General features: G+C 41.7%; 1 protein-coding gene across 2 annotated transcripts in view; it reads left to right on the top strand.

Annotated features, from left to right (window-relative positions):
• The window catches only part of khdrbs3 (KH domain containing, RNA binding, signal transduction associated 3), a 146,774-nt gene extending 134,040 nt beyond the window's left edge, over positions 1-12,734 (top strand). For both annotated transcript variants that reach the window (XM_027174647.2, XM_027174646.2), the window contains exons 8-9: positions 7,902-7,960; positions 9,867-12,734. In XM_027174647.2, coding sequence (XP_027030448.1) covers positions 7,902-7,960; positions 9,867-9,958 — 151 coding nt within the window. In that variant the 3' untranslated portion in view covers positions 9,959-12,734. The remainder of the gene's footprint in view (positions 1-7,901; positions 7,961-9,866) is intronic.
• The last annotated feature ends 6,249 nt before the right edge of the window (positions 12,735-18,983 follow it).

Here is an 18,983-nt window from a genome sequence, read left to right as displayed (position 1 = left end):
GAGATGGAGACAGAGATGGAGATAAAGGTAGAGATAGAGGTGAAGATGGAGGTGGAGATAGAGGAGAAGATGGAGGTGGAGATAGAGGTGGAGTTAGAGGTGAGTATGGAAGTGAAGATGGAGATGGAGGTGGAGATAGAAGTGGAGATGGAGGTGAAGATGGAGGAGAAGGTGGAGATAGAAGTGGAGATGGAGGAGAAGGTGGAGATAGAGGTGGAGATGGAGGAGAAGGTGGAGATAGAAGTGGAGATGGAGGAGAAGGTGGAGATGGAGACAGAGATGGAGATAAAGGTAGAGATAGAGGTGAAGATGGAGGAGAAGGTGGAGATAGAAGTGGAGATGGAGGAGAAGGTGGAGATGGAGACAGAGATGGAGATAAAGGTAGAGATAGAGGTGAAGATGGAGGAGAAGGTGTAGATAGAGGTGGAGATGGAGGTGGAGCTTGAGAAAGATTTGGAGATGAAGATGTGGAGAAAAATGTGAAGGTGAAGGTGAAGCTAGATATTGGGTGAAGCTGGAGGTGAAGGTAAATATGGAGGTGATGGTAGAATTGTATTGAAGGTGGAGATGGAGGTGTCATGTTCTAAATTAGCCTGAAAGAATGTTCAAATGAGTCGACATACAATTCAGTTTGCTTTTATTAAGCCGTCTGGTGCAGGTGCAGTTTATATCAGGCAAGAACAACTGCCTTTATTATGTTTTAGACTACCATGCTCCTGTGTGTGTGTGTGTGTGTGTGTGTGTGTGTGTGTGTGTGTGTGTGTGTGTGTGTGTGTGTGTGTGTGTGTGTAACCCTGATGTAACATCTGAACAGTTACGTCTGAGGTCTGAATACAAACATGTAAGATTTCAGTATTAAATCTGGTATCAGTCTGGATCAGCACTATGTAGACACACACACACACACACACACACACACACACACACACACACACACGCACACACACGTGGTCTCAATGTAAACACGTCTACACACTCATTCCATCAGACCCAGCGTTAAAGAGCATGATTATGATGGATGTACTAGAGAGCAACATCGCTGAAATTCTCTACTCGCTAATCACTTTATATATTCACTTTAAGGGCGTGTCATCATTCTGGGAGTAATGCCTACGTCAGTCCTACGGATGGTGTTTATGAGCACTTAGAGATCATCAGATCAAAGGCTTTCTCTCGTGTTATCCTGCTGCTCTTGTTATTTATTTTGTTGCTGTTATCAACATTAGCAAGTGGCTCTGATGTGATTTATCTGAGATGTGCTTCAAGCCTCTGCTCTTTTAGTTCTTCTTTATAACAGCGTCGCTGCTTCCATTGATTTTGTGGCACTCGGTAATTGATACGAAGTAAATTCAATCAAATTCAATTCAATACACTTGAATGAAACAGAATTGTTTCAGATCATCCAAGGTGGAATAAATCATTGTGTCGATGCAGGAGAGAGAGAGAGAGAGAGAGAGAGAGAGAGAGAGAGAGAGAGAGAGAGAGAGAGAGAGAGAACCTGGAGACAAAGTTTATTTGGAGATGTGGTAACATTACATAACGGTTAAGGTTCAGACTAACGACTGGAAGGTTGTGAGCTTGAATCCCAGATCCACCAACCTGGGCCCCTGAGCAAGGCCCTTAATTGCTCACTTGATGGTTAAGGGATGAGGGTGTGTGTTGTGGTGAAGAAAGATCTGAGCTGTAAGACGAAGCTCTCTATTTACCAGTTGATCTATGTTCCTACCCTCACTTATGGTCATGAGCTTTGTGTCATGAACGAAAGGACGAGATCCCATATACAGGCGGCCGACATGAGTTTCCTCCGTAGGGTGGCTGGGCGCTCCCTTAGAGATAGGGTGAGGAGCTCGGTCACTCGGGAGGAGCTGCTCCTACACATCGAGAGGAGTCAGCTGAGGTGGCTCGGGCATCTGTTCCGGATGCCTCCTGGATGCCTCCCTGGGGTGGTGTTCCGGGCATGTCCAACCGGGAGGAGGCCCCGGGGAAGACCTAGGACATGCTGGAGGGACTATGTCTCTCGGCTGGCCTGGGAACGCCTCGGTATTCCCCCGGAAGAGCTGGAGGTAGTGTCTGAGGAGAGGGAAGTCTGGGCGTCCCTGCTTAGACTGCTGCCCCACGACCCTTCCCCGGATAAGCAGTAGAAGATGGATGGATGGATGGATGGATGGATGGATGGATGGATGGATGGTGTCTGTGAATATTTAAGGGTTTAGTCTCAATGTGCAGCTGGTTAACCTTCAGAAAGGTCAAAAGATCAATTGAAGTCTAACTGTTACCATAGAAACAAGTACGTATTAGAACTGTTCAACACCTTCTGACCAATCAGAGTCCAGGATTTAACAGTGTTTACGGTGTAACAGGAGCAGCAGCATTACCGGTATTTTGGACAAGTGGATCTTTCTACATCTGGACGCCTCGTCAGGGATGACAGAAGAGACGTGCGGAAAGAACAACGTTGATGAAATTCTCTGTGTTCACGCTGCATGTCTGTTTATCCTCCTCATCCTCCTGTGCCCAGCTATGGCAGGAATTCTTACAGATGTATTATTAATGTTGTTGATAAGCATTAAAAGGTTTATTAGCCGCTGCTAATTGAGTTCTGACTGGAGGCAAAAATCTCACATCTGTTCGGTTTCGTACCTCCTGCGTTTGATGAGACACAAAAACAACCTTCACACTCGTCTTTTCCTCATCTGTTCGCTCGGAAGTCAAAATCACTGATTAAAAGTTAATGTAAAGCATATACTGGGTCTTGTGTTGTGCTGTTTAATGAGCATTGTGTCCAGGTGTGTAGAGATGGAGATGGAGACAGCGGTGGAGGTGAGGGTGCAGATGGAGGTGGAGGTGGAGACAAAGGCGGATATGGAGATGGAGTCAGAGGTGGAGATGAGGTTGCAGGTGGAGGTGGAGACAAAGGTGGATATGGAGATGGAGACAGAGGTGGAGATGAGGTTGCAGGTAGATGAGGTTGCAGGTGGAGGTGGAGACAAAGGTGGATATGGAGATGGAGACAGAGGTGGAGATGAGGTTGCAGGTGGAGGTGGAGACAAAGGTGGATATGGAGATGGAGACAGAGGTGGAGATGAGGGTGCAGATGGAAGTGGAGACAAATGTGGAAATGGAGATGGGGACAGAGGTGGAGACAGAGGTGGTGATGAGGGTGCAGATGGAGATCAAGGTGGAGACAAAGGTGAAAATGGGGATGGAGACAGAGGTGGAGATGAGGTTGCAGGTGGAGGTGGAGACAAAGGTGGATATGGAGATGGAGACAGAGGTGGAGATGAGGTTGCAGGTGGAGGTGGAGACAAAGGTGGATATGGAGATGGAGACAGAGGTGGAGATGAGGGTGCAGATGGAAGTGGAGACAAATGTGGAAATGGAGATGGGGACAGAGGTGGAGACAGAGGTGGTGATGAGGGTGCAGATGGAGATCAAGGTGGAGACAAAGGTGAAAATGGGGATGTAGACAGAGGTGGAGATGAGGTTGCAGGTGGAGGTGGAGACAAAGGTGGATATGGAGATGGAGACAGAGGTGGAGATGAGGTTGCAGGTGGAGGTGGAGACAGAGGTGGAGATGAGGGTGCAGATGGAAGTGGAGACAAATGTGGAAATGGAGATGGGGACAGAGGTGGAGACAGAGGTGGTGATGAGGGTGCAGATGGAGATCAAGGTGGAGACAAAGGTGAAAATGGGGATGTAGACAGAGGTGGAGATGAGGTTGCAGGTGGAGGTGAGGATAAAGGTGAAAATGGAGGTGGAGACAGAGGTGGAGATGGGGGTGCAGATGGAGGTGGAGACAAAGGTGGAAATGGAGGTGGAGACAGAGGTGGAGATGAGGGTGCAGATGGGGGTGCAGATGGAGGTGGAAATGGAGGTGGAGACAGAGGTGGAGATGAGGGTGCAGATGGAGGGGCAGATGGAGGTGGAGACAAAAGTGGAAATGGAGATGGAGACAGAGGTGATGATGAGGGTGCAGATGGAGGTGCAGATGGAGGTGGAGACAAAAGTGGAAACAGAGATGGAGACAGAGGTGATGATGAAGGTGCAGATGGAGGTGAAGGTGGATACAAAGGTGAAAATGAAGGTGGAGATGAGGTGGAGTTAGAGGTGTAGGTGTGTTGCTGAATTGGCACCTGAGGTGGGGTTTGGTCAGAAGCTGTTGATGAGTTGTCAGTAACAGCAGCTCTGACAGGAGCACAGGTTTACATTAATGCACCCCATCTCATGTTATTGTCTCTATAGCAGAGAGAGAGAGATATTGACAAAATGTCACGGTACAAATTAGAGGTGTCTAACACGGTTTGGAGGGCCAACTCCTTGCCAGTCAGACCTGAAAGATTGGTGTGTGTCTGTGTGTGTGTGTGTGTGTGTGTGTGTGTGTGCGCGTGTGCGCGTGTGCGCGCGTGTGTGTGTGTGTGTGTGTGTGTGCGTGCATGTGTGTGTGTTTGTGAGGAACGGGCCTCAGAGAAAGGCCTTGGCTCTTTGAACAGCTCATAAAGGCCTGAGGAAAATGGTTTAAATTCCCTAGATGCGTTAATGCGCCTAAAACAGTGGTGTGTGTGTGTGTGTGTGTGTGTGTGTGTGTGTGTGTGTGTGTGTGTGTGTGTGTGTGTGTGTGTGTGTGTGTGTGTGTGTGTGTGTGTGTGTGTGTGTGTACAGACCATTGGTCTAAATGCAAAGGTCTTGTCTTCAACTAATACTCCAACCTGTCTCATTAAGAGGAGAATGTGGTGTAAACATTCTCTCTCTCTCTCTCTCTCTCTCTCTCTCTCTCTCTCTCTCTCTCTCTCTCTCTCTCTCTCACAGTCTACCTGTCTGTCTGCTTCTGAATGGTGTCCGACACATTTGAGAGTGTGAATCCAGCAGCAGCGGGTGTGTGAAAGATCCCCGACAGTGCTTTGTTATCGCAACCTTCTCTCTCTGAATAATTGGCTCGGCAGCTTTAGTCGTACACAAAGAACGAGTCCTATAGCTGACATGTAATCCATACGTAACCCTTTATACCCCACACATAACAGTACATAAGAGTATAATAGAGAAAGTAGCTCATTAAAAGCTGGATATACTTTATAGCCTTACATCATACACACATGTAATACTGTGAGTCTGTGCTGAATCAAGTGCTATTTATTCTCCGTGATGTGGAAGTCGTTCTGTTTAATAAATCTGTCATCTTTACAACTAACACTATTAACGCAGGAACCTTTCATTGAGTCCTGTTATGCCCCTTTTACCCCGAGGCAGTTTGAGTGCAGGTTCGGAGCCTAATTTAGGACCAGTTCTTTCTGTTTCGACCGCCAAAACACCGGCTCTGAACCAGGAAAAGTGGTTCTTATGTAGCACCAAAACGTTGCTGGTCTAGACTTAAGAACCGCTTGCGTCAGGAGCTGGGGGCGGGGCTGTGGGCGGGGCTACTGTTAGCACATTTGATAATGTACCTTAAGTATACTAATGTTTAATACACTTTTACTTTACCGCGATATGATACATTATCAGCACACATGATAGTAGGTAGCTACATGCTAAGGCTAACTTTTTTTCTGTGTTAATGATAAAATAACGTTATGTACTTTATCGATAACAACCTCCGTTTATACAGATTACACGGAGCCGCACGTACACGTCGGATTCGCCGCGTTTGGGTGTTAATGTAGGTTCACAAAGCCATGAGCATTAACAGTAAAACAACATCCGCCATTGTTGTTGTGTTTGTGTTTGTCGCTGCTGCGCTAACGTCGCTGTGTAACGTGACACGTATACAGTGACGTCACACTCGGCTCTGTGACGCTCTCTAACCGATGGAAAGGCAAACCGGTGCTTAGAAGGTTCGCCAGTGGAACCAACTCTGAACCAGCACCAGCACTAGCTCTGAACCAGCACCCGGTTCTTTTTGGTGGAAAAAGGGGTATTTATTTTAACCCTCAGCATTTTCTCTTAATTTTTTTCTAAATCATCTCTAGTTTTTATGTTACGGTGAAACACGTTGTTTATATAGTCCTTATTTTCTATCCCCGATTTTTTTTAGAGCGTTTGTGTTTATCTCAGATAATTCGGTTCAGACTCCGAGCTGTGTTTCGAAACGGAGCCGATTCGATTATTCTCAAAGGGAACGGAGGTGTGTTTGCAGCCCCACACTGAACATCAGGAACTTTCCCTATGCTAACGTTGAGGTAACTTATAAAAGAGGCCGACTCTGAACCCGTGTAAGTTATTAACATCGTATCACTGCTCCTAGACACTATACCTTCTATACAGTCCTTATGTAGCTAAAATAGCTTCCCATGAGACACTTCTGTAGGAATCACATGGGATGTGGGATTAGGCTGTGGATCAGCTGTGTGATAGTGTGCATGTATATATCACCACAGCTCTCTCTCTCACACACACACACACACACACACACACACACACACACACACACACACACACACCTCACTCATCACCTTCCTGTCCTGATCTCCGGATACTGATGTTGTGTGTGTGTGTGTGTGTGTGTGTGTGTGTGTGTGTTGTGTTTGGAAGAATGTGTGGATCAGCTGTGAATAGAAGGGTTTGAAATGTCTACACAGTGTGTAGAGTTGAGTGGAGATCCACACTGACATACTCGGCGTCGGTGCGATCGATAGACCCGAAGAGAAACGCAGTGTGTTCTGTTTGTGTTGTCACTCCTCCTGTGTGAGTGTGTGTGTGTGTGTGTGTGTGTGTGTGTGTGTGTGTGTGTGTGCTTGTTATTTGTGTTTGTGTGTGAGAGAGAGTTTAATATCAGCATTTCATTAACGATAAGTCTACAAAATAAATATGTAAAAATTCCGTAACGTCTCCAGCCTCGTTTTCGAGATTTAGTAGTAAAAGTGTGTGAATGTCCACGACATCAGCATCAGCGCCGTGTTCAACACAGATGCTGCGTCTGCATCAGTCCGCAGTTCACTGGGATTTTCTTTGTGTCACAAAGCAGTTATACAGAAACTGAGGATCTACAGAGTTTGTGGAAGTTTGTCAATGTGCCGTTGTTATTTTCTCCCACATTCCTTTCAGTGTAAAGTATTAATGGTGTATGTTATGTGTTTAAGTGTGTGATGTGTTTAAGTGTGTGATGCATTTAAGTGTGTGATGAGTTTAAGTGTGTGATGTGTTTAAGTGTGTGATGCGTTTAAGTGTGTGATGAGTTTAAGTGTGTGATGTGTTTAAGTGTGTGATGTGTTTAAGTGTGTGATGCGTTTAAGTGTGTGATGAGTTTAAGTGTGTGATGTGTTTAAGTGTGTGATGCGTTTAAGTGTGTGATGAGTTTAAGTGTGTGATGTGTTTAAGTGTGTGATGTGTTTAAGTGTGTGATGCGTTTAAGTGTGTGATGTGTTTAAGTGTGTGATGCGTTTAAGTGTGTGATGTGTTTAAGTGTGTGACGTGTTTAAGTGTGTGATGCGTTTAAGTGTGTGATGCGTTTAAGTGTGTGATGCGTTTAAGTGTGTGATGCGTTTAAGTGTGTGATGCGTTTAAGTGTGTGATGTGTTTAAGTGTGTGATGAGTTTAAGTGTGTGATGTGTTTGTGTGTGATGCGTTTAAGTGTGTGATGTGTTTAAGTGTGTGATGTGTTTGTGTGTGATGCGTTTAAGTGTGTGATGCGTTTAAGTGTGTGATGTGTTTAAGTGTGTGATGCGTTTAAGTGTGTGATGTGTTTAAGTGTGTGATGCGTTTAAGTGTGTGATGTGTTTAAGTGTGTGATGCGTTTGACCAGACCATCAACAGAACATACAGTGTATAATAATAATAATAATAATAATAATAATAATAATAATAATAATAATAATCTCTCTCTCTCTCTCTCTCTCTCTCTCTCTCTCTCTCTCTCTCTCTCTCTCTCTCTCTCTCTCTCTCTCTCTCTCTCCCTCTCTCTCTCTCCCCAGCTCAGAGGATTATTATGAATATGGACATGGTCTAAGCGGCGAATCCTATGACTCATACGGTATGCTTTTCTTTAGAATGGAATGCAGTCATATCCTTGTTGGCGTTCAGTGTTAAGGAGACATTGTGTACATTTATAGCCCAGCTAGTCATGTAGACAACAACCTCCAGGAACACATCACTGTGTCATTCTGTCATTTCTCATGTCATTTAAATCCCTTTACACACTTTATGTATCCGTGTAACAGAGGTGTCTATAGACCTTTAGTTTCTGTACAATATAAACTGCTACAGATGAACAGATTTAAAATGCTTACGATAAAACCTTGTATCTTTATGTTCTTTCATTTATACTCTATTTCTCCACTGTCTGCTTGCTGTTTCATTCCCTCACACACACACACACACACACACACACACACACACACACACACACACACACACACACACACACACACACACACACACACACACACAAAACCCTGATGACATTTCCTTCGGGCGTCCCAATGAGCCGACAGCTTGACAGTTCAAAGGAGGCCCGTAGATTAACCAGGCTAGCATGTGTTCTTGTTCTCTATAAACACAAGGTCGAAGGTTTCTCTTTTTCAAAGTGCTCAGCCACACCGGCAGATTGACAGCTCTCTTATTAAAGACTTTCGCTAATGGGTCTGGGCTCTGAATAGCTGCTAGGAAAGAGGACACCTCTGTGCTCTGAGCAGAACCGAGACAAGCACTAACAAAACTCTCGTTCAGGAACAGACCGAGTTAAAAGAACTCCACGCTACAAGGCTAACACATCAGATGACCCCGACTGCTTGGGGTTTTATCTTGGCCTCCAATTAAGTGTGTGAGCGAAAGACGTAGCGACAAACTACGTCCTCGAGCTAGGGAAAACGCTCCACCCGATAATTTAGACTTCTCAGACGCGTGTGGGTTCCAACCTGCTCCTCATCCCAGAAAAGAGTTTATTATTAACGAGAATAGGAAAAAAAAATGTCTACTAGGATAGCTACACAACACATCTCTGTTCTGTTCAGTCTCTGCCCCAGTGGTGTAACATCTTACTATACATCTCTAGCTAGTGCTGAGGTCTGTTTATTAGCGTGTGCAGTTCCAGTATTAAATCCTCTGTGCATTCGGTACATGATCATATCCCATAGTGATCAGGAAGAAAACGTTTTATACAGACTGAAGGATATTAGAAAACACTTTACACTTAACCTTAGGGCCTTTTTACACCCGGTCACTTCGTGTGGTGTCTCTGATCCGATAGCCATCTGATTTGTTAAAACTGTACCATTTACATCAGGCCACATAAACGCGTCTCGGCGAATCGGATATCGATCCCATCTTTCTGTTCCCGCCCAAAGTGCTAATATATTTGACCTCATTTCCGGGGTAATTGGTGTATGCGGTTGCTACAAAAAACAGCAATTGCTGTTTGCTGCACGAGACGCCTGGGTGAAAGATTGGAGCCAGCGCTGGTGGGAAAACATATTTGTTTCTGGCGCGATGGACGACTCGCGAGTCACCTGCGAGTGACGTAGTTCCGTTTGGGAGGAGTTTAGCGCTGACGTATGTGGCTCGAACAACCACATGCATTTACACCTGTCCAGTTTCATCTGAAACGCGTCCCAGACCACCTCCTGAAGGGATTTGTACCATCGGATTTATATCCGTCTCCAAACCATTTCGGAGGGCATTTAGACCTGGTCTTTTTACCATCGGGTAGCTATCTGATCACAGAAAACGCAGGAAGTGACCAGGTGTAAAAAGCCCCTTAGATAAATCAAAAAATTAACAAATTAAGCTAATTGTTTTCCTAGAACAGCAGGATTATAAACTACATTACATCCACATCAGTAATAAATACATTATAAATGCCCTTCAGCAACAACATTCATCTGTCCCGTGTCTTCTTGAAGTTCCAAATATGTCTCTGTTTCTGTTTCTTTCGCTCTCAGGCCAGGAGAAGTGGACAAACGGCCGCAACAAGGCTCCGTCGGTGAGGACAAACAAAGGAGTGTACAGAGACCAGCCTTATACACGATACTGAACACTAAAGTCAGCCACGTCCACCCATGCATTTCCAAGTAATGGATTTTATATGGACTTCCCCGTTCCTTTTCATTTTTTTCAGAATAAAATCAACCAAAACTACGAAAAAACAAAGCATCCCAGAGAGGAAAAGGGGAAGACAGGAACGCGATATCGTGGGGACATTCAGTTTGACACCGCTAGCTACCGGTTGTTGCATGGACGAAAGATCATTAAACCTGTGATCACTAATTATGTGTAAAATACTCAACCAATCAGAATCCTTTCTATGCCAGTATTGAACAGTTAGGGGGTGGATGCTAGTAGGTAGAAGGTGATGTACACATCAGGTGTTAATTAAGTATTTAGATTTAGTCAGGTACATTTCTATATAGACTTTTTGATGAGTGATCAACCTCAGTGTGTCCCTTGTAAATTCTACTTAAAAACGAAAAAAAAAAAAAAAATTGGTACACATAACGTGTAACTTCTTTATTTCCAATCTTTTCTTTTCTTTTTTTTTTTTGTAATGCGATGTTCCTTAGCATTAAAGGGCTTATGGGAGCATTTAGACATTGTACATATTCATTCTATCCTGTTGAAGAAAGGTCACATCGTTCTGTCTAATAGTTCTGTTAAACGATTGAACCTCTAAGCGGTCGGACTCAGAGTTGCCAACCATTTGCAAATATATGCATAAACTCATCGGCACGAGACGTCAACGTGAACTTATCCGTAATAATTCTTTACCAAACTGCACAGCAATAAGAAAACAGAGAATTGATAATAGAACGTATGCAAAACAAAGTCTCTGAACACTGAACCGAGGCTCTCTTCTTTAGGAAGATACGTGAAGTGTCTAATCCCCGCGGTTAGCGTAGTTTTCTTTCTTTTCTGATATCATAACCTACAACATAATAGAAGAAAATGTAGCTAAATTTATTAAACAAGCTAGAGGATAGAAGTAGATCACAGCTTCTTTCGAACATTTGTTTATTTTATTTTATTTATTTTCTTCCAGAGTACAAAGTTCCCAAAGTCCGACCTACTGTACCTCAAATTACAAAACGAACCAAAATGTGTTAAAATCAGATCTGGTGGAAGGTCTAAAATCATGCAGATTGGTTGGCAACTTGGCAACCTTAATTCCATTTCAACACAATTATACATGTAATTATTTGAGATTGTTTCCTTCTGAGGAATCCACAGCTTGCAGAAGTATTCCAGCACCATCCAATCTGCCACGCCAGTACATCCATCACCACCTTTCAGATACATACTGTATACTCACACATGCTTATAGAGCCAGAAAGAGGCCATATGAGGTCTGTAAGTCTCTTCATGACAGATTTTATCCACTCTACATACGCTCAGTAGAGCTTAGGACGGAATGATGAGACCTCATTCTTGTCCCTGCAGTGAAGCTTTGGTGTGTCACACTCTGTCCTGATGAAAGGTGGCTGTTCAACCTATCTTTCAACCCTGAAAGGTTATTTATGGAGATCCCACTGATATCTGGTGTACCTGTTGAGTTTTATAGTGAGCTCCAGTGAATCATAGAGTTTTACATTCTCATCCACATTCAAAATACCTATTGGCTCGAATGGTGAAGGCGCTTGCTTTGTCTTTTGTCAAAGCCATCATACAGTCTTGTCAGTTTGATTTAACAACCTTCTCCTGCTTCTGATGGTTCAGTCTTTTTGATGAAGATGGTAAACTGATCATGTCGGCCCACGACTTTCTGTCCTTATGCTGCTTCCTGTTCAGGGTGGATATTTGATTTTGACACTGCCCTTCCTAATGCCACCTTCCTATTTTATCTAGGCTTGAGGACCAGCACAGGGTTAACCCACCACCGGTGCCTGAGTTGGTTCCCAGCCTAAGAATAGAATCTTAGAACCTGATCACCATCACTGCCTTTGTAACCCATTTATCTGTCATTCGATTCCTGTATAATGCCAACTGTTATGATTCACTGATCTCTGAAGAATTGGCTAAATGCCCTTCTATTACACCAAACACTCCTCATCCAGCTCAGTCCCATGCTTCATGAACTTGGTAAGATGTTACGTGGGATCTTGTAAAGTTTGTTGCAGCATCAATGGTTTTAGACAATTCCTCTGAAAGAGTCTAAATACAAACAAAGCCAATACTATAGTTTCCATATGTAAGGCCACTCATCTTTTTTGAAAGCCCTGGTAGATCTTGGAAGAACTTAAATATTCCAGACTTTGATTGCATTTTGGAAGCCTGGCTTTAGCCTTAAGTTACAAACAAGACATTTTCTTGGAACTAAGATTTATTAGGTGACATACTAATGTAAAGAGTGAAGCAATGTTACCCCAGAAGTGGTAGAGACTGTGACGACTGCTTACTTAATACACTTCCTGCAATTGGTGGCTTTTTCAAATTGGCATAACATTTGACTGCCAAGGGATTTTTGGGGCTTAAGCAATGCTTGTCTCTCTGCGTAGTACTGGAAGCTGGAAGTAGGGGATCTTTCAAGTTGTCCTCTCACTTGCCTTAGTTTTTTTGGTTAGTGCTCCTGATTGGTTCCAACTTGTTTCAACATGACAATGCCCCATGTGCGCAAAGCCACTGAGCTCCATGAAGGGTGTGGAGGTTAAGGTTGGAGTGAAGACCTCATGCCCCTTTTTCACCAAAAAGAACAAGGTGCTGGTTCAGAGCTAGCGCTGGTGCTGGTTCAGAGTTGGTTCCACTGGTGAACCTTCTAAGCACCGGTTTGCCTTTCCATCGGTTAGAGAGCATCACAGAGCCGAGTGTGATGTCACTGTATACGTGTCACATTACACAGCAACGTTAGCGCAGCAGCGACAAACACAAACACAACAACAACAATGGCGGATGTTGCTTTACTGTTAATGCTCATGGCTTTGTGAACCTACATTAACACCCAAACGCGGCGAATCCGACGTGTACGTGCGGCTCCGTGTAATCTGTATAAACGGAGGTTGTGATGGAGAAAGTACATAAAGTTATTTTATCATTAACACAGAAAAAAGTTAGCCTTAGCATGTAGCTACCTACTATCATGTGTGCTGATAAAGTAAAAGTGTATTAAACATTAGTATACTTAAGGTACATTATCAAATGCGCTAACAGTAGCCCCGCCCACAGCCCCGCCCACAACCCCTGAAGCAAGCGGTTCTTAAGTCTAGACCAGCAACGTTTTTTGGTGCTACTTAAGAACCACTTTTCCTGGTTGCTTTGGCTGTCGAAAAAGAAATAACTGGTTCTAAATTAGGTTCCGAACCTGCACTCAAACTGCCTCGGTGGAAAAGGGGCAAAAGTGTCCTGAACAAAGCCCTGAATCTGACTAAACCTCACCGAACACCTTTAGGATGAATTGGGCTTGGAGTTTCTTCAACACACTAACATCAGAGTGTGGTCTCACTAATGCTTATAATCACAAATCCCTGATCAGTGCAGCTATAGGATACCTTAGTGATGAGTTACAGCTGAGACGTAGCCTGGGTACTGTAGGTACCTGTAAAGTGATTCGACGGCACTTATGACAGTATCAGCCTGGGTGATGATGATTGGGAAGCTGATCTGTACAGACGACCAGGTCTGATGACCGGACATATTACACGACTAAAGCTCTGCTGCATTATTCCCTTCATGTAGAGATGTTCTTGGTCCTAAGTTCCAAGTCAATAGTAAAGATTGAGTCTCAAGTAATTCTGTAAGTTTTATAAACATCGCATAAACACGGAATACCCTTGCAAGCTTATTGATATAAATGACATCATAAACGTAACGAATTCATAATTCACAATTTAAATCTGTGCTGCAGTAGAAGGTCGAGGCAGGATTTAAACGTCACTGTATTATATGAATGTTGTTTGTGTGTCCTTTGTACCTTAAAGTTTAAAGTGACTGAAATGCAATCTTGAACCCACTGCTGGCTTACTTACTTACTTTGTTTCTTGTTTCCATTTGTTTCGTTTTTTGTCTTTTTCTCTTTTTTTTTGTCATTTCTATTCGGTAGTATAACCTGAAGCTTGTGTAAGCCCTTTAATCTATTTCTTGGATGATGATAAAATAAAAGTCTTTTTTGGAAAGAAAATAATAATCGTGTCTGAGAGAGCGTTTTGTTTATTAAATCACCTTCGGTGATAAATTAGCCATTATAACGTAGATATGATAAAAATATCATAAATTAGGTGTGAAACTATTTTATCTATTGTTTAACTTTAATAATAATGATGAAATTAAAAGTAAATGTCTAAGTGAAAGTATGTATATAATGGGATCTAATTGAATCTAACTGTGTCTTCATTAACTGTTTTGCTAAAAGAAAATGGATTTATATATACACTAGATATAATATTGTAATATATTTTATGATTTTGAAGTAAATATATGGATTTCACTCTCCTTAAATTTATATTTTAGCGACTGTCCTGTTATTTGTATGTTAATTATAAATGTGTTGCATTATGATGATAACTAGCTGCATTTTCTTTATCTGCTAACTAATCTGCTACTAAGTTCTTAAGTAGCTACACATTTTATTTATTTATCTATCTATCTATCTATCTATCTATCTATCTATCTATCTATCTATCTATCTATCTATCTATCTATCTATCTATTTATTTATTTATTTATTTATTAAGGGGTGGGGGGTGGACAGCGGCTATTACTTTGCCAAATTTGCTTTTATTTTCCTTTTGTTTTCTTTTTTGTTTTTTTCTTTATACTTCTGGTTATGTGCCCATCTCTTACTGCACTAAAGGGCGTGTAAGACCCCTGCGCATGACCCCTAATTGACCCCAGCTGACCTTTGACCTCAGATCTGAGAGGATGGCAGTAGATGTATATAACGACCTGCGTTCCACCAGGTAAACAAACAGAGTCACCGCATAACCTTATTAAATCTCTTCCTTTAATATAAAGTGTCTTAAACAAGTTTATTAAAACTGAATATAAACATCTCTAAACTTAAGCGAACCTTGTAATTAGATTTGTTTTAAGTTTTTTTTTTATCCAGTAAATAAGATTAAAAAAAGGTCCTAATAAACAGCTGTAATGCTCCATTAAACTCATCACTGTGAATAAACACGTATTATTAATAATATCAATAATAATATTAATAATAATCATAATAATAATAATAATATTAATAAGGATTGTTCAGGGCATGTTTTGCTTTGCACTGTTTGAATCAATGTCTTTTTTTATTTTTTTTTTTATAAAAAAATTTATAGAAAAGGAAAAACAATTTATTTTATTTATTTGTTTGTTTGTTTATTTGTTTGTTTTTACAGGGGCCCAAACACAGGGGGTGGAGCCATGAAACTGCCCTCCCCTCTCTTCCTGTTTCACCTGAAGGTGAGCTGTATTTATTCACCCGCTGAACTTTACACGCTGAAAATGTCCCGAGCTCAGCTTGCTAGATGAGATGATTTTAAAACATACACAAGAGGTTAAACTCCTCTGTCCTGAACATGTCAGAAACCTCACGGTTTTCGTTTTTTAGACCTCCGCCAACGTCGTTCTCCACAGTCCCATACACATGGTCTTCTACCCCAAATCTCCCTGGGCACGAAAATATAAGGACAAGTCTGGTCTTCTACCCACAATTCCCCTTTGCTCATCAATATCAGTTCTCTTAGCCAAAATCCTGCTCCTTTACCCACAATTCCCCCTGGGTCCCTTACAATGAGGTATGAGTCAATTACCCACAATCCCCTTAAGCCCAAACACACTCCTTTACCCACACTAGAAGAAATAGTGATTCACATCTCAGAAAAAACAGCAGCGTCTATTTAAAATTAATAATCAAATGACTCATTGATGATGTAATCTAATACTATTTTTATCTTCTCCACAGATAAGGATACAGAGGGGACTCCTAAATCACACCCTGATGGACACGGTGAACCCACCATGATGTGTGAACCCCTCATGACCTCCTGTAGGCTAGCACTTTGTAGATGGTGCTAATGTGGTGATGGGGCATTAAAAGCTCTGCTCAGGTTACTGAAGGGAAATGGGACTTCCTGTTCCTCTGAGGACAGAGGAAATGAGTCTCACATACATTCCACAGAGACATTCTACATTCCAGCTCACTTCTGACAAGTATCTGATGACTGTAGTGTCCCATATGTCCTCGTCCACCCCCCCCACACACACACACGCACGCACACACACACACACACACACACACACACACACACACACACACACACACACACACACACACACACACACACACACAAAGAATAAATCATTGTCTAAGAAAATGAGGTTGTGTGTGTGCGTGTGTGTGTGTGTGTGTGTGTGTGTGTGTGTGTGTGTGTGTGTGTGTGTGTGTGTGTGTGTGTCTAATATTTCATGAAGTCCCCACAATAACGAGACGACGTCACCGTTAAAAGATTGATATTGTCCTGACATTGTGCTCGTCCCTGTTAGGGACTACATAAGGGACATATTACTTTCACGAAAAACTAAAAGTCTGCACAATCTCACAATTCACACAAGTCACCTGTTACAACAGTTCAACAGAAAGAAAGAAAGAAAGAAAGAAAGAAAGAAAGAAAGAAAGAAAGAAAGAAAGAAAGAAAGAAAGAAACAGGCTCGTACATGAGACAGGCTCTTATGTAGACATTACAGAGAGTGAGACAGGCTCTTATACAGACATTACAGAGAGTGAGACAGGCTCTTATACAGACATTACAGAGAGTGAGACAGGCTCTTATGTAGACATTACAGAGAGTGAGACAGGCTCTTATACAGACATTACAGAGAGTGAGACAGGCTCTTATACAGACATTACAGAGAGTGAGACAGGCTCTTATACAGACATTACAGAGAGTGAGACAGGCTCTTATACAGACATTACAGAGAGTGAGACAGGCTCTTATACAGACATTACAGAGAGTGAGACAGGCTCTTATACAGACATTACAGAGAGTGAGACAGGCTCTTATGTAGACATTACAGAGAGTGAGACAGGCTCTTATGTAGACATCATAGAGAGTGAGACAGGCTCTTATGTAGACATCTCAGAGAGTGAGACAGGCTCTTATACAGACATTACAGAGAGTGAGACAGGCTCTTATGTAGACATCTCAGAGAGTGAGACAGGCTCTTATACAGACATTACAGAGAGTGAGACAGGCTCTTATACAGAGATCAGAGACAGTAGGACATCATCTCACCGGTGGTCAGAGACAAACCATCACTAACATCTGTTCCTCTTATAGTCTGCTCAGGCAGGTTCTTGTGCAGGTTCTTGTTACTCAGGCACTTTTCCTAAAGATGGATAAAGAGGACGTAGAAAGAGCTCTCCATCATCCTGTAGAGAAAACAGAACTTTCCAGAGTTTAGATATTTTATATTATTTCCATTTCAGAGATGAACTGGAGCTCCGTCTGTTTGGATCAGTTGTTCTTATGAAGTTTTCACTTAATTATTTATTATATGAAGTTTGAGTCTTTCTGCTACAGCAATGCAAAGCACTCCATGTGTCACTGAGAGGATTTTTACATTATTTTAATTATCTAGATGAAGATGATATCGGATCCGTCTTTACTCCAGAAGTCACATGACCTTCATGTGTGATTGATTCATTTATTGATTCTTTTATAGAAGTCTTTCATCATAATTATGATAGTATTTTTTTGACCAACAATTGATTTATTTAAAAAAAAATTCTTTTAACAGTCGTTCACTTGATTTGTGTTTGAGCAAAAGTCCACGGTTTTGATCCGTACAAAAGATCAGCAGGATCAGAGTTCAGGAAATGTGAATTTCGGTCTTCATGGAGACCTTGTTTTTTTATCCATGGTGCCTGAGCAAAGTGAATGTCACTGCGACCTGAATAATCTGCTGCAGATGGAAAGGAATCATTGGTAAAGTTTGAAATTCAGTGGGACCCGAAGCAGCGGAACGGCTCTGGAGAAAACCCTGTTTTTAGCAAGTGACCAAAGAATATTTATTTATTTATTTATTTATTCATTTATTCATTCATTCATTCATTCATTCATTCATTTATTTATTTATTTATTTATTTGTTTGTTTGTTTGTTTGTTTGTTTATCTATTTATTTATTCATTTTTTGTTAGTTTTTTTTGTTTGTTTATTTGTTTGTGCATTTATTTATTTGTTTGTTTGTTTGTTTGTTTGTTTGTTTGTCTGTCTATCTATTTATTTATTTGTTTGTTTGTTTATTCGTTCGTTCGTTCGTTCGTTTATTTACTTACTTACTTACTTACTTACTTACTTACTTACTTACTTACTTACTTACTTACTTATTCATTCATTCATTCATTCATTCATTCATTCATTCATTCATTCATTCAATCATTCATTCATTCATTCATTCATTCATTTTGTACCACTTCATTTAAAGACATACAGCTTCAGTAATGCTGCAGTTGTGTTAGAGTGTGTTTATTTATGAGACGGTGAACACAGTGTCAGCATAGGTCAAACACAGCTGGTCTTTTTTGTCCCTTGTATGTGTAAAAAGACAACGATGGGTAGAGAGAAGAGTGTAATCTGTTCAGAAATGAGCCTCTGTGTGTTTCTGGGAGGCTTTTAATTATCCTCTATGTGTTTTAATTAGCTTTAATAGCCTCTCTGACCCTCCTTACCTTTTATTTGCTAATTAACTCAAGGCTGTCCTTGATTTTCAGCTGAATATAACACTGTGATCAATTTTATGCAGCTATTTTATAATTCCTCAAGCTAACCTCGATATCGATATAACCACCGCTCTGGTCTTTCATGTCGAAAATAATAGGAGAAAAAGTCTTAATTCTTTTGTAAGCAGCAGGAGAAAATATAGATTTTCCAGAAGGCTCAGAGAGAGGAGCTGAGATTCAGGACAACCATCAGACAAAACTAAAGGTTTGCTTTAATGTTCATTTTGTATTTTTTTTCTGGTTTAAAATAACTCATGCATCATTAAAACATCCACATGCACTTCATGTATCAGATGGATTTCTGTCTGGATGTCCAGAATTGGATAGCAATGTGGTACAGTGAAGAATATGAGTTATAGATTGAGC

Source organism: Tachysurus fulvidraco, chromosome 10 (genome assembly GCF_022655615.1).
Source record: "Tachysurus fulvidraco isolate hzauxx_2018 chromosome 10, HZAU_PFXX_2.0, whole genome shotgun sequence".
Classification (NCBI taxonomy): domain Eukaryota; kingdom Metazoa; phylum Chordata; class Actinopteri; order Siluriformes; family Bagridae; genus Tachysurus; species Tachysurus fulvidraco.
The sequence above is the reverse complement of the archived record's forward strand: the minus strand, read 5'-3'. Positions and strand labels throughout refer to the sequence as shown.